At 32.3% G+C, this 12,505-nt stretch overlaps 2 protein-coding genes across 3 annotated transcripts; both read right to left on the bottom strand.

Annotated features, from left to right (window-relative positions):
* LOC123917857 (MDIS1-interacting receptor like kinase 2-like) lies at positions 1-1,725 on the bottom strand. The gene has a single exon (XM_045969762.1). It carries the CDS (start codon positions 1,460-1,462, stop codon positions 287-289), a length of 1,176 nt encoding a protein of 391 aa, XP_045825718.1. The 5' UTR covers positions 1,463-1,725; the 3' UTR covers positions 1-286.
* A 6,064-nt stretch (positions 1,726-7,789) lies between these two features.
* Positions 7,790-10,323, bottom strand: LOC123917730 (histidine-containing phosphotransfer protein 5-like). Of its 2 annotated transcripts, XM_045969578.1 has the most exons (6): positions 9,899-10,313; positions 9,662-9,792; positions 8,867-8,935; positions 8,693-8,764; positions 8,240-8,312; positions 7,790-8,122 (listed from the first exon to the last, which is right to left on the bottom strand). In XM_045969578.1, exons 1-6 carry the CDS (start codon positions 9,950-9,952, stop codon positions 8,072-8,074), a joined length of 450 nt encoding a protein of 149 aa, XP_045825534.1. In that variant the 5' UTR covers positions 9,953-10,313; the 3' UTR covers positions 7,790-8,071. The 2 variants fall into 2 exon arrangements, with proteins under 2 accessions (XP_045825534.1, XP_045825609.1); XM_045969653.1 differs by lacking the exons at positions 7,790-8,122; positions 8,240-8,312 and having other exon boundaries at positions 8,689-8,764; positions 9,899-10,323.
* Positions 10,324-12,505: the final 2,182 nt, after the last annotated feature.

The following is a 12,505-nucleotide window of genomic DNA, read 5'->3' as shown; positions in this document are numbered from 1 at the left end:
TAATAAGATATAATGATTGATAATTTCAGCTTAGTTTTGCATAACATAATGAATCAAAATCATATTACATTAGTAATATAATAATATAGAGCATAAAACATAAAAAATAGCTACAGTTTCATAAGTATTCACATTCTTCTTATTTCACCCTGTTCATTCCCCCACAGGCAGCTATCACAAAATTTAACAATTATAATAATTATAATAAATAAAAAACTAAGAGCAAAAAAATAAATAAATATTAGAAGCAAGAAGAATAGACCTATATAATTTTTTTAATTTAATTTTATCCCTTGTACTGATTGCACTGTGTAGTAGGCCTTGTTTTCTGCTTCCCAGATCTCAAAGGACAAGGAGTCTCTACAGGAGGGACCATACAATTATACTGCATACACAATGAACTTCTCTCTGGAATCACAGCCGTTGGACTAATCTCAATTCCAGTTAGATAATTATGCTGCAAATACAATATCTGTATACTCGCATCAAGTAACCGCTCCACAAAACTAGCGGGTACCCGACCCGTGAACCGATTATTATTCAAGTACAGATTCTGCACGCTAGCTAGCATAGGCGAAATTTGACCGGATAATCTGTTGTAACTAAGATCAACGGTTGGTATTGCAACTTGATCAACCGGTTCAACTGAACCGGTAAACTGATTTCTTTGTAACTGGAGATTTGTTAGTGGAAATGAGAATATCCGACCCGGGACGGATCCAGTGAACTGGTTTAGACTAAGGTCTAAATAGTTTAACTGTTCAAGCCGGGTTAAAACCCGGTCCATTGAACCGGTGAGTTGATTCCACGACAATGAGAGATACTGAAGCGACGGAGGAAGAGAATTTGGACCAATCGAACCGGTGAGTGAGTTATGTTTCAGGTCCAACCGGCTTAAGCTCTGAGAATCAAACCGGGGAATAGAACCGGATAAACGGTTATGACAGAGAATGAGATTGGTTAATCCCGGTAATGATCCAACCGTCGGAGGAATTTTTCCGGTGAGCTGATTATAACTTAGATCAATAGTTCTCAGACTGCGTAACTCACCTAACTCCGTCGGAATCTCACCGGAGATGAAGTTTCTGTTAACACCAAGAAACCTGAGATTCTTCAAACTTGAAATGGTTTGAGGCAGAGGACCGTAAATTCTTCCCGGAACAACAGTGAACTCAGTTAGAGAAGAAAGCTTACCAATAGCTGAGTCGAGTCGACCGGTTAAACCGGCTGAACCGGCTCTAGGATCACCTAGATTGAGAGAAATAACCTTATCGGAATCACAGAAAACACCGGAGAAGTTGCATGGATCAGAAGTGAAATCCCAAGAAGAGAAGAAATCAGAACCAGGCATGTCTTCAAGAGATTTACGAATGGATTGTAGAGCTAGAAAATCTGTTGGGTCTAAAATGGCGTTTACTTGAAAGCAAAAGAGAAATAGAAGAAGAATCATGTTTTTCGCCATTGAAAAAACACGAAACTACCACACTCAGAATGCAAGAGGAAGAAACAGAGAGTGTTTGGTTTTATAAGTGAAGAAAAAAAGCATGCGATTAAGCTTGGAGAGAAAGCAATTCCTGAATAATCTGATTTTAGCTTTTTTTTTTTTTTTTTTCGGCTTATGAGAGAAGATAATGCAGTGTGTGTAGTAATGAATACTGAGGAACGAACACAACAACTATGTGTGTTGTACTTGGTACGCTCGGTTCCAACGAACCTAATTTTTTAATGGTTATTTTAATTTTTTATTCTTTTTTGTTTCTTGGGTAATGTTCCTGTCAAACGGTTGTCCGAGCCTACTTGGATTCCTTACCTTAGCTTCGGGAGCCACGTCATGAATATTGCTTCGGGTAAACAGTGTATATCACGTGACTTGCATGCTTTTATATGTTTTCCGAACCAGAAGCAAAATGCTGGCTAGCTATGGGAGGGGGCTGTCAAAATGATTGGGCTTTACTACCACCTTGGTGACACGTGTCAAATACCCAATTTCTTTTTCTTGTAAAAAATTATTATTTTTTGACAAATACTTTAGTAAAGTACTAGTAAGATATTATTACTATTAGGACAACACAAGAGACATATGCATTTTGTTTGGTTATTTGGTGCTAGTGCCAGGCTTAAATTAAACTATGTGAGATAAAAAATTTATTATACCAATTGTTAATTGGTTTAGTGTTAATTAACGCTGAATATGGTAGGAATGATCACAGTTCGATCCTCTACAACCGTAATTGGAATAAGACTTAAACCATTTAATGTCAGAATTGACTTCCGAACCAGATTAAACCGATGGTGATTTTTTATTATTATTATTATTATTAGAATAATAATAAAATATGTCAAGTTTCGTTTAATTTAATGATGTTGAGATTTATTGATTCAATGAATAAAATAAATTTATACTTGTCTCGAGAAAAATGGTGGAATTTTTTATTTTTTTACTAATGGTGAGAAATGTGCTAAAAAGCTTGGTACCAAAGGAACAAATTAACACTAGGAAGAGACAGAGGGCAAGTGTGGGATATAATTTTATGTGGGGATAGTAGATATCGAGTGAGTGACAGCTATGCTATGTAAAATACAGTTGATACTTCATAATCGAATAGGACATAAATAAGAGGTTAGACTATGATTCTCTAATTTCTTTCACCCTCTTGGTATTTTAAACTTTTTGTTATGGAACCCATCCTTTTTGGCTATATGATTATTATTGTGGAAAAATAAATCATAATAACTAGTTAATGTGGATTCCTCAGTTTGTTTTTAATTCTGTTTTAAGTATGTACGATCACATTTAAAAGTTACCAAATTAATCATGAGTTTGATACTTGATGAACGAGTTCCATTAATAGGGAGACTGATTGTGAATTGTGATGCCTACTTGCTTGCACTTCAAGCCCTTGATACATAGCATAAATGTCATTTAATTTATGATAGATAGACCCCTCCTATCTTTTCCTTGTTAATCAAGTTACCATCATAAAAAGCCCCATATCTTGAAATATTTATTCAAGGACAAACTATTATTTTAGTCGTGTAAGTGTAACTCGCTGTCATATTAATTCCTGAATGTATCAAAATTACAAATACATCCCCATTAATTCTTTTGTTAGTAATCTTATGGACTAAATTCAATAATGAAAAAGCACACTTGAGGATCAAATTGACTAGTTAAAAACAGATTTGAGGGTCAAAATGAATAATTATATAGACACTTATAAACCTAATTGCAATTTCAATACATTCAAAGACGAATGTGATAATGAGGTACACTTCCAAAGACCAAAAAATTAGTTTACATATTTATTAATCGTGACACTTTTACCTTTTTTCTTTTGTAACACTTATCTTAAAAGGAACATATAGTACACTAATATGAAAATATATACTATACTATCTTTCTTGGATAAATTTGAAAGGTGGAGAAGGTAGTTTGAAGGTGAAGTAAGCATAGTCAAAATTCATACTTGGTCAAAGTCATTTCAAAGCTTGTTTCACAATTCACACATATTCTGCTTTCACTAGTGTTTGAAGAATGGTTTCATACTTTTATGTCCTCTTTTTATTCTCTTAGCTTGAATACAGAGTGTAAAGTCAACATATAACAGAACCAAATCAACTACCATGTGCTTCACTACATAGTACTTGAGGAAAGTTTGTTTCGTTTTCCTAAATTGTTCATCTTTTTGTCCATTAAGCTATCACTCTCACCCTCTTCTTTTACCAAAAAAATATTTGAGGAATTTCAAATTTTCAATATATGTTGTTATCTTCGCTATTTTTTTTTTTTTACGAAAACGTATTACTCCCATTATCATATTGAGATTGAACGATCTATATATAAATTGAATTTTTAAAAATTTAAATCTACATTAAAATTTAAACCGTTTAATCTATTTCATTTATTTAATCTATTTTGTCCATACACTAGCGCAAATGAATGTAAATTATGATAGAAGAGATAAGAATCCTAATTTTTATATGAGCTCAATTTGCTTTTGCTTGGGTTAAAAGTCACATTAGACTCAAAGCTTTATTTTTTATATTAAAAATGAAAATAATAAGTTAGTCCAAAATATAATTGAAACAGCTAAGCCTACTTGATTGTAGCTTATACCAGTACACTGCAGTAAGTTACTTTCCAAAAAAACAGTTTTCGTGGAGGGCAAGCTTTCTTACAAATCCTTTTGACAAAATTCAGGTTATATAAATAATTTGTTCATTACACTGTACTTAATAATATTATCAGTATTTTTAGAATAAATAAATTATGATTATTTTTTTTACAGCATAAATTATGATTAGTTAAATTGATGAGATATGGTTTCTTTCTACTTTGTAGTAGAAATCCGTGATAATAAGGAAGTGGATGAAATTGGCACATATTGAGAGTGATTATTATAACAAACAAACATAAAGGTGTCCTTGGATAGAGACCTAAAGTGTAGTGAAAACAAAGACAACCTGGCTAGTTATTTAATGTGGTAGTAGAAATGTGTCTACCTCTAACTCAAACAAGCCAAGTCATAAAGACAAAATAAAAAAGTATCTTTATCATATATGTAAATAAAAGAATGATGTCTCTGATTTTTTTTATTAATTCGGTCCCAAGCAAGACATGCAAAAACGAACAACCACACTGCTGCTACTTAGAATTTGGACTCTCTTTAACTAATCACTTAAAAAAATGAGTAGGTTTTTTTAGGTCATCTAAAATGTGATCATGGATTCATGGTCAAACTATTCTTTGATAGACTACAATATAGTATTATCTTAGAATTTTAACGAATTTAGTTCAATTTTACAAAATAAACATTGTTTGAGATACCATGGTTTACGACCAATGACGCAGTCGATCCTAATCATATTTGAGGCGTGCAATACCACAATGCCTTTATTTTTCAAAGAGTGCTAATCAATAAGTTGAAATTTTAGGGTTTCAACTATAAAACAGTCCAATAATTAACTACTTCAAAATATATAAAGTGTGTTTATATATGTGCGGCGGCGGTGGTGGTAAATGTGTTTGTGTTGAACTAATTTTGAATAAAAAAATCGTGTTAAATTCATATACGGTAAACAACAAATATTCCCTCTGACCTATACTATATATAATGAAGATATATCTGAATGCACATATATAACAAGACATTGAGTTTGCTCAAACAATGTCGACATATTCTTTCAAAATTAATTTTTCAGAGAAATTTGATCATTGTCATGTTATTTATGAGTTTGCCAAAAAAAAAAACCCGCAAGAACGATAACATTCAAATTGCTAAGGATATCAACCTTTTAGGGTTGCACATAACACAAAAAATTCATGAACAACCCTATTTTGACTATCTCATCAATTTGGATTTGTCAGTATTGAATTACAGTGAATCACCATGACTTTGACAAATTCAATGTAATATTAAACATACACGTAATTTTCTTTAAATAGCTCTCGGCTCCTTAGAGATTTTGAAAATTACTTGGTCCGCAACTACAACCACAAAACATTCTGTTTTTTATTTTCTTTTTTCTAACACATTATCTTCAATTTATGGAGTTTGAGGATGTGTGGTGATTGTACTATTTATCTCTCTCTATTGTGTAATTCATTCCGCATGCGTATTAATGGAGCATCCTTGTGCTGTCTTTTTCGTCCTGCTTTATGGTATGATCATATGGTATTTTTTTTTATACTATTACTATATAAATATAAATGTATTTAGTTGAATATGGGAAAAAAAAAAAAACAAATATGAATCTCAAATTTTGTTGTGTGAGGTGAGAATGCAATGTGATTGTAACGATGCTTTAACAAATAACAACCATATCATACATCTCTGGAGCAAATTTTAATGGACCAAAACCTCTATGGATAATCCAAGGCTAAATTGATCATAAATCACTTTTCTCTAATAGATCAAAAAGAAGAGAAAAGTTGTCACAACTAAGAAGAAGAAGAAATTTTTTGATTGTGTAGACCTTATAATGTAGTCCATGGGCAAGTTTTAAGCTCGGGGGGCCAAGTTTGGGGGAACCATGGGCAAGAGGCAGATCAATGTTTCTCCAATATCTGCAAGTTTTAGGTACCATCTTATCAACATATAGTGTTCCATTCCATCTAGGTGATCACACTCATGCTGTAAAATCCAAGCCTGCCAACCAGAAGCATTTATTTTGATTGGCTCACCATATCGATCAAAACCCGATACCTCGACATCAAGGTACCGCTCTACCACAGCTTGAAATCGATCAATGCTACAAAATGTTATTGCAGATGATGTTAATGTAACTTGGATATATGTAGTTTATGCACACATTATTACCATCAAGAATTTAGACTGGCATTTAAAATATTATTTAAATCATTTGTGATACCCCGAGTGTGAATGTGGTAGAATCCATTTCGACTAATCTTACCGTACCCAATTTGAACAACCTTTAGGATTTTTTAGGGAGAACAACCTTTGTAATTCTATCCACTAAATTAGGATTTTTTTTTTCTTCAATACAACCAATGATATGCCAACTACCATTACGAATTAGCGAAGATACTTTCGTATCAAGAAGGCGAGATGCTAGCGGAGGAGTTTGTAATGCTTCCACTAATAAGGGTAAGCCTAGCCAATTGTCTCGCCAATGATAAATATGCTAAACCATGTGAATTAACCACCTAGTGCTTTGCATAACCGTTCCAAAATGTGGTTTTAAACCGTGCCATATAGACGAACGCAAAAAGGAACTATCAATCATATTATCCTTCAAAAACCGAGCTCTACACATACAAGCACATTGCTCTTGACTCGAAGAAGAAGGGATTCCTTCATGCGTGAAAGAGATCGAATGTCCAACCCTCTGGCATCATAGGGCTTACACGCTTTTTGCCATGCCACCGTGCAAATTTTCTTGACATGAATATCACTACTCCACACAAAATTACGAATCCAAGCTTCTAGTTTTTTCACCAGATTTTATAGGCCATAAATATAAGTGGAATGAGTAAATAAGCATACCATGGATAACAAATTTAACCAATTGAGCCGACCCATGATGGATAATTTTTGTCTTTTAAAGAGCTATAAAATTTGAAGATTTTTTTTAAAATAAATTATAAGAAAAGGGGTAGCCAAGCCAAGGCTATCCATATGTAAACTACCCTCCGCACCTGATCCAACATAATCACTCACAATAAAAGTTTATTTTCTTCTTGTTTACAAGTAACTAACGCAAATTTTAACATATAAAAATGGATTTTTTTTTCTTCCAGTTATTAGATATTTCCAAACTAAAACCTTAAAGACAATCAAAATGCACTAACAAAACCAAGTTATTGGAAGTAAAAAGCGATATTGTAGGGATTACACGAGGGCAACAATTCTGAATCCTCAAATTTAGAAGACACTTATTCTAAAAACCTAGCGGGTTTGGACGAAGCTACTCTCTACTTGTGATAATCACAAATGATGCACCGAAACTCTCTAACGTTGTAATCCCAATCGTTGAGCTCGCTTGGTTTTCCGACACGGTACAACTACAACAGGACTAATTGTTTTGTTTATTTATTTATTTAGGGTGGGTTTGGTTTATACAAGAACATGGTAATAGAGAGGACAAAAGAAATGGTGTTTAATTTGTAAAGTGACTGTGAGGCTACAAAAAAGTGAACAAAAACTTCAAATTTTATAGCTCTTCAAACCATGATTTCGGTCTCCTCTCTCTCTCTCTCTCATATCTCCCTTCTTTACAGGATCACATTGCAATTTAACGAACAGTATCAAAATAAAGACAAAATCAGTAGCAACTAAGTGTTAGGTTCTATTGTTTTGTGTGAAGTTCGATAGTCCCTGCGGACTCGATCTTAATTACTACTTGACGACAAATTGTATACTTGCAATTTAACGAACAGTATCAAACTAAGCAAGAAATGCTTATTCACATTAGCACTATCCCAACATTCAAACTTGATCTAATTCTGAATGAATAATTAAGCAAAAACAAAAACGAACAAAATCAGCTGCTAAATCGAAAGCTTCATTTTCTTTTTCTCGAGTTCAACTGTCGGCAATCATGTCATCTCTTACTCCCCCGTGGGAATAGAACCAGCAGCAGCCTTGAATTCTTGTTGCAGCTGCAGTAAATCAACACAAGTACTATAATATAGAAAATGCACAATGTCTATCAAGACGCGAAAAACAACTTTTTACCAAATACCATGTCTCCTAAAATAACACATGATAGTACATACCCTAAATAGGTATTGAAGGTTCTTCTTCAGTTGAGAGTATTCCTTTTGCAATTGTTGTAGACAACTAACACACCTGCAATCAACATTCTTTTCCTTAGTGAATGGTTCGACATTTTTAGGCAGTGCCGTATAATCCATTGTTCTGTTAAGTGTTGACAAAGACGCATGTAATAAACATTTTCTAATCTAACGTTAGGCCTACCGGAAACCATAAGCTGTAAACATTATCAAAGATATTTACATGTTAAGTTCTATTGACTAGGACACTAAAAAAACACGGGGACATATGAATCAAACAATGTATAATTTTGTAATCTAAGAAATGCAAAAACAAGATTATTGAAATGATACTAGTTAGTTACAAATGTTGAAGCAATTGTTTAAGTGCATATATTTATAGATTTAGCAGCTACATACATGTTTCCAGGAACAGAAAATAATTTGAAAACTCACCCATCCCTATTCTGAGCCTCACAGAAACTTCTGAAAGTTGCACAAATATTTTTAACTCTAGCAGCACCAACACTGTTAAAACATAGAACGTCGCAAATTATAATACAACAAAAGGAAGAACAAATATCTATTTCTTCAAAGTTAGTGCAGCAATACAAAATGCAATATTAATACCTAGCACTGCTTCCCTTCTGTTGATGGACATATGCATCTATTTGTTTGAAATTCACAGGTATTTGCTCTCTACACAGATAATCAAACAAAATCACTTTAACATTTCCATTAATCAAATTAAAAGTTGTCTTAGAAAGTTTACGGTATAAATCAGGGTTTCACAACCCTCGAGCTCATAAGACCGCACGAGCAGCAGATCTCTCCCTCAAGTTTTATGCTATGCAGCATGTGTTCAACACAAAACGTGTGATTACATTCATTAATCAATTTTCTCAAATTACTATCATTGTCAACATGTCGGTGTCTACATCGTACCAGATATATCATATCTTATGTTTGTGTCCGTGTGTCAATAATCAAATTTTCAAACTACTCCCTCCAGTCCTATATATAAGAAAAACTTTACTTTTAAATTCATTAAGAATCTAATATATCTAAACCATATAATGGATCAGATACATTAGATTCTTAATGAATCTTAAACGTAAATTTTCTCTTATATATATATAGGACCAGAGGGAGTATTACCATTGTCAACATGTTAGTATTGTATTTAATGTTTGTGTGTGGGTCTATAATCAAATTTTCAAACTATTATCATTGTCAACATATCACTATTGTATTTGATGTTTGTGTCTGTGTCATTAATCAATTTTGTCAAATTATTATCCTTGTCAACGTGTCAGTGTCAATATCGTGTCTGATGTCTGGTATGATTCATGTGTCATCTTATCCAAACGGTCTAAGAAAGTACCTAAAATGAATGGATTAAAGAAAGCAAGCAATAACACTTACAACGCACGTGATATGTTGTTGAGTAATTTCTCAGAATCATCAAAAAACATAGTCATAACCTCAATCACAAAATCAGGACTACTATCATCTTGCAGTTTCTGAAGCTGACTGAACTGATCATCCAGAAAACCCTGCTCCCCCAATAACCAAAATATCAATCAAATTAATTAAAAATATAATAATAATAATACTAAAAAACAACAAGAAAAAACAATAAAGAAAAACATGACATAGAACCTGTTGAAACATAGCAGCTTCGTAATCGCGAAGCTTCCTCTGTAACTGATCCATGGATATGTTCGTTTCGACACAAAAACAAAAACAAAAAGAGCGTTGAAGGTTTTTGAATTGAAATTGAAACAACAGCAGCAACAGCACTAATAAATACTAGTAGAACAAATTCGCTGTTTCTGTCTGTCACAATTGAGAGATGAAAACGGGATCAAGATTCTCTAACTTAATGGCGCCAAAGGTGTACCCTACCTTCAATCTTTCTAAGCCACAAGATGAATCATGTGCTTCACGAAATTCCATGTGCTGTTTATCTAAATCATTAGATCGATCGGATGATCTATATGAACTGAAAGGTACCGCGCCTTTGGTGCCATAAAGTTAGAGAATCTCGATCCATGAAAACGTTACTTGTTTTGTTTACTTGGTTTCCTAAAATGAGGATTTATTCCTTAATTTGCACACATACTGTTTCTGGTTATGTCTCTATATACTTTCCATTTAGTCAAACCACACAACTCTTAAAAAAATCTATACTATATACTCCTCTAATCATCGTGTATATATGAAAAAATTTATTTTTTAGATTCATCGTAAAGTTAATGTATGTATCTAGACGGTAAATTAAACAAATTAAATGATTAGACCATCAAAGATTTAAGACAATTTTTTTTAAAAATAATTCCTAGCTTTTTTTTTTTGACTAAAAATAATTCCTAGCTTTTAACCACTATTAAATATGAATTTTGACTTTATCTAACAATTTTATTTAAAGTGTGTAATTTATCGATCAGACTACTTGACAAAAATATTATTATTAAAGAGTTTAACATATAGAAATCACATATAATTCAGAAAGATATTGCTCGAAAATAATTTTCACTAGAAGCTAATCAAAATAATTAGTTTTATATATTTTTCAAAATTTTATTATAAAAAATCGTAGCAAATAGATGAAATAGTTAAAATAATTTTTTATGAGATGCTACTTAATCAATTTTTTATTTTTAACATTTTTAAAAAAAATAATATTTCTATTACTTTTAATCAAAATGAAGATGCACTTCGTTTTTAGAAAATTATTACTTGTGCTTTTATTCAATATATTTTGGCTTATTAAAAAAACAAATCTGGGAACCAAAAACATTTGTTGTGCAGGGAACCCAAAAAAATCCAATAACAAACATGCCCTTAATATTTAAATTCAAAAAGGAGTAAAACTTAAAAGCTCCAAGTAAAATGATGCTTTGTAAGAAATACTCAATAATTAATGAAAATTAAAAATAATATTTTTGTAATGAATTAGTATTAAAATTATTTCTATATTTTTTCAACAATGATATAACTCTATTAGATATTTTTAGTATATTTTTATATAATAAAAAATGTACCAAATTCTATAAACCACATTCAAAACAAAGAAAAAAAACAAAGTAACATAAAAGGAAATTCAAACTAAAATCCAATATTTTAATCATTTGATTTGACTATGAAATTAGTATATCATTAACCCTGTTGTTAGCTTTCCAAAGAGTGGATTCACTCCCGTAATATAATCCTCCAGGACAACCATGACCTTTAGATTGAAAATAAAAAAAAAAAATAAAAAATTATGAAACAAAATTTTAAGGGCTAGAATACACACTTATCCCTCTCCGATGCAATATGCACGGGAGGGAATCCTTTCTCATGCTTTCCAGGGTAGTTAGACTTATATCAAATCATGCTAGTTCCAAGTGGTTTATTAATTTAGTAAGGGTTTAGCAAAAAAGCGTAACTGCTCTTATCGAGGGCTACTAAATGGGAAAGATATGCCACACCTGGATCAGGTTAAAAAAATGAGGAGTCTTCCTTTTTTATGGTCAAACTCTACATAACAAGAACAATAGACTTGGACCAAGCTAAAAATAAGGAGTCTTCCCTTTTTATGGTTAAACTCTAGAACCAGAATAATAGACTGATTGCCGTCAACCTCTATAGAACCAGAACAATAGACTTGGATCAGGCTAAAAACAAGGAGTCTTCCCTTTTGGTGGGACTCTATAGAACCAGAACAATAGACTTAGTTCAGTTGATAAGAGAATCAAATTTATAGGTAAGAGTTGGAGTTCGAATCTCGGACACCCCACTTATTCAATATTTACCTTATAATCATGTAGTATTATAATTTTCAGTTATTACCATTTATAAATAGTTAATCTGCTATATTTTGTTTTTTGTCCAATAGTTTATCAACTAGACTCACATTATAAGTGTGGAGAAGTGGAGAATCTGGAGTTCGAACTCCCGATCCCTTCAAAAACGAAGAAAAGAAGCACCATTACATGACATTTTAATACCTTCATTTCAACCTTTTCCTTTTGAGGAAATAAATTGTTCATTTATTCTCATGGACGAATTCCAAAATTAATAAAAAAATATATACATTACACAAAATCCATGCTCAATTCATATTTACATGTAAGCCCACCGCAAACCCACACGTATACTAATAAGAGATTTACTTTTGCCTGCCTACTCACGCGCCCTACACATTTCCCTTTTTACCCTTCCGCTACTTAAGTAGCGGACGTTATAAAAATAAGAAATTTTGGAAATAAAAACACCCTACCA

The sequence above is a fragment of the Trifolium pratense genome, linkage group LG1 (assembly GCF_020283565.1).
Source record: "Trifolium pratense cultivar HEN17-A07 linkage group LG1, ARS_RC_1.1, whole genome shotgun sequence".
NCBI lineage: Eukaryota > Viridiplantae > Streptophyta > Magnoliopsida > Fabales > Fabaceae > Trifolium > Trifolium pratense.
The sequence above is the reverse complement of the archived record's forward strand: the minus strand, read 5'-3'. Positions and strand labels throughout refer to the sequence as shown.

Bases quoted from the DNA above. Each gene is read 5' to 3' on its own strand.
- LOC123917857 (XM_045969762.1), bottom strand. From the start codon at position 1,462: ATGGCGAAAAACATGATTCTTCTTCTATTTCTCTTTTGCTTTCAAGTA.
- LOC123917730 (XM_045969578.1), bottom strand. From the start codon at position 9,952: ATGGATCAGTTACAGAGGAAGCTTCGCGATTACGAAGCTGCTATGTTT. The intron at 8,936-9,661 runs GTAAGTGTTATT...TTATCTGTGTAG, and splicing joins AACAACATATCACGTGCGTT to AGAGCAAATACCTGTGAATT. The intron at 8,123-8,239 runs GTATGTACTATC...GATTTACTGCAG, and splicing joins ACCTTCAATACCTATTTAGG to CTGCAACAAGAATTCAAGGC.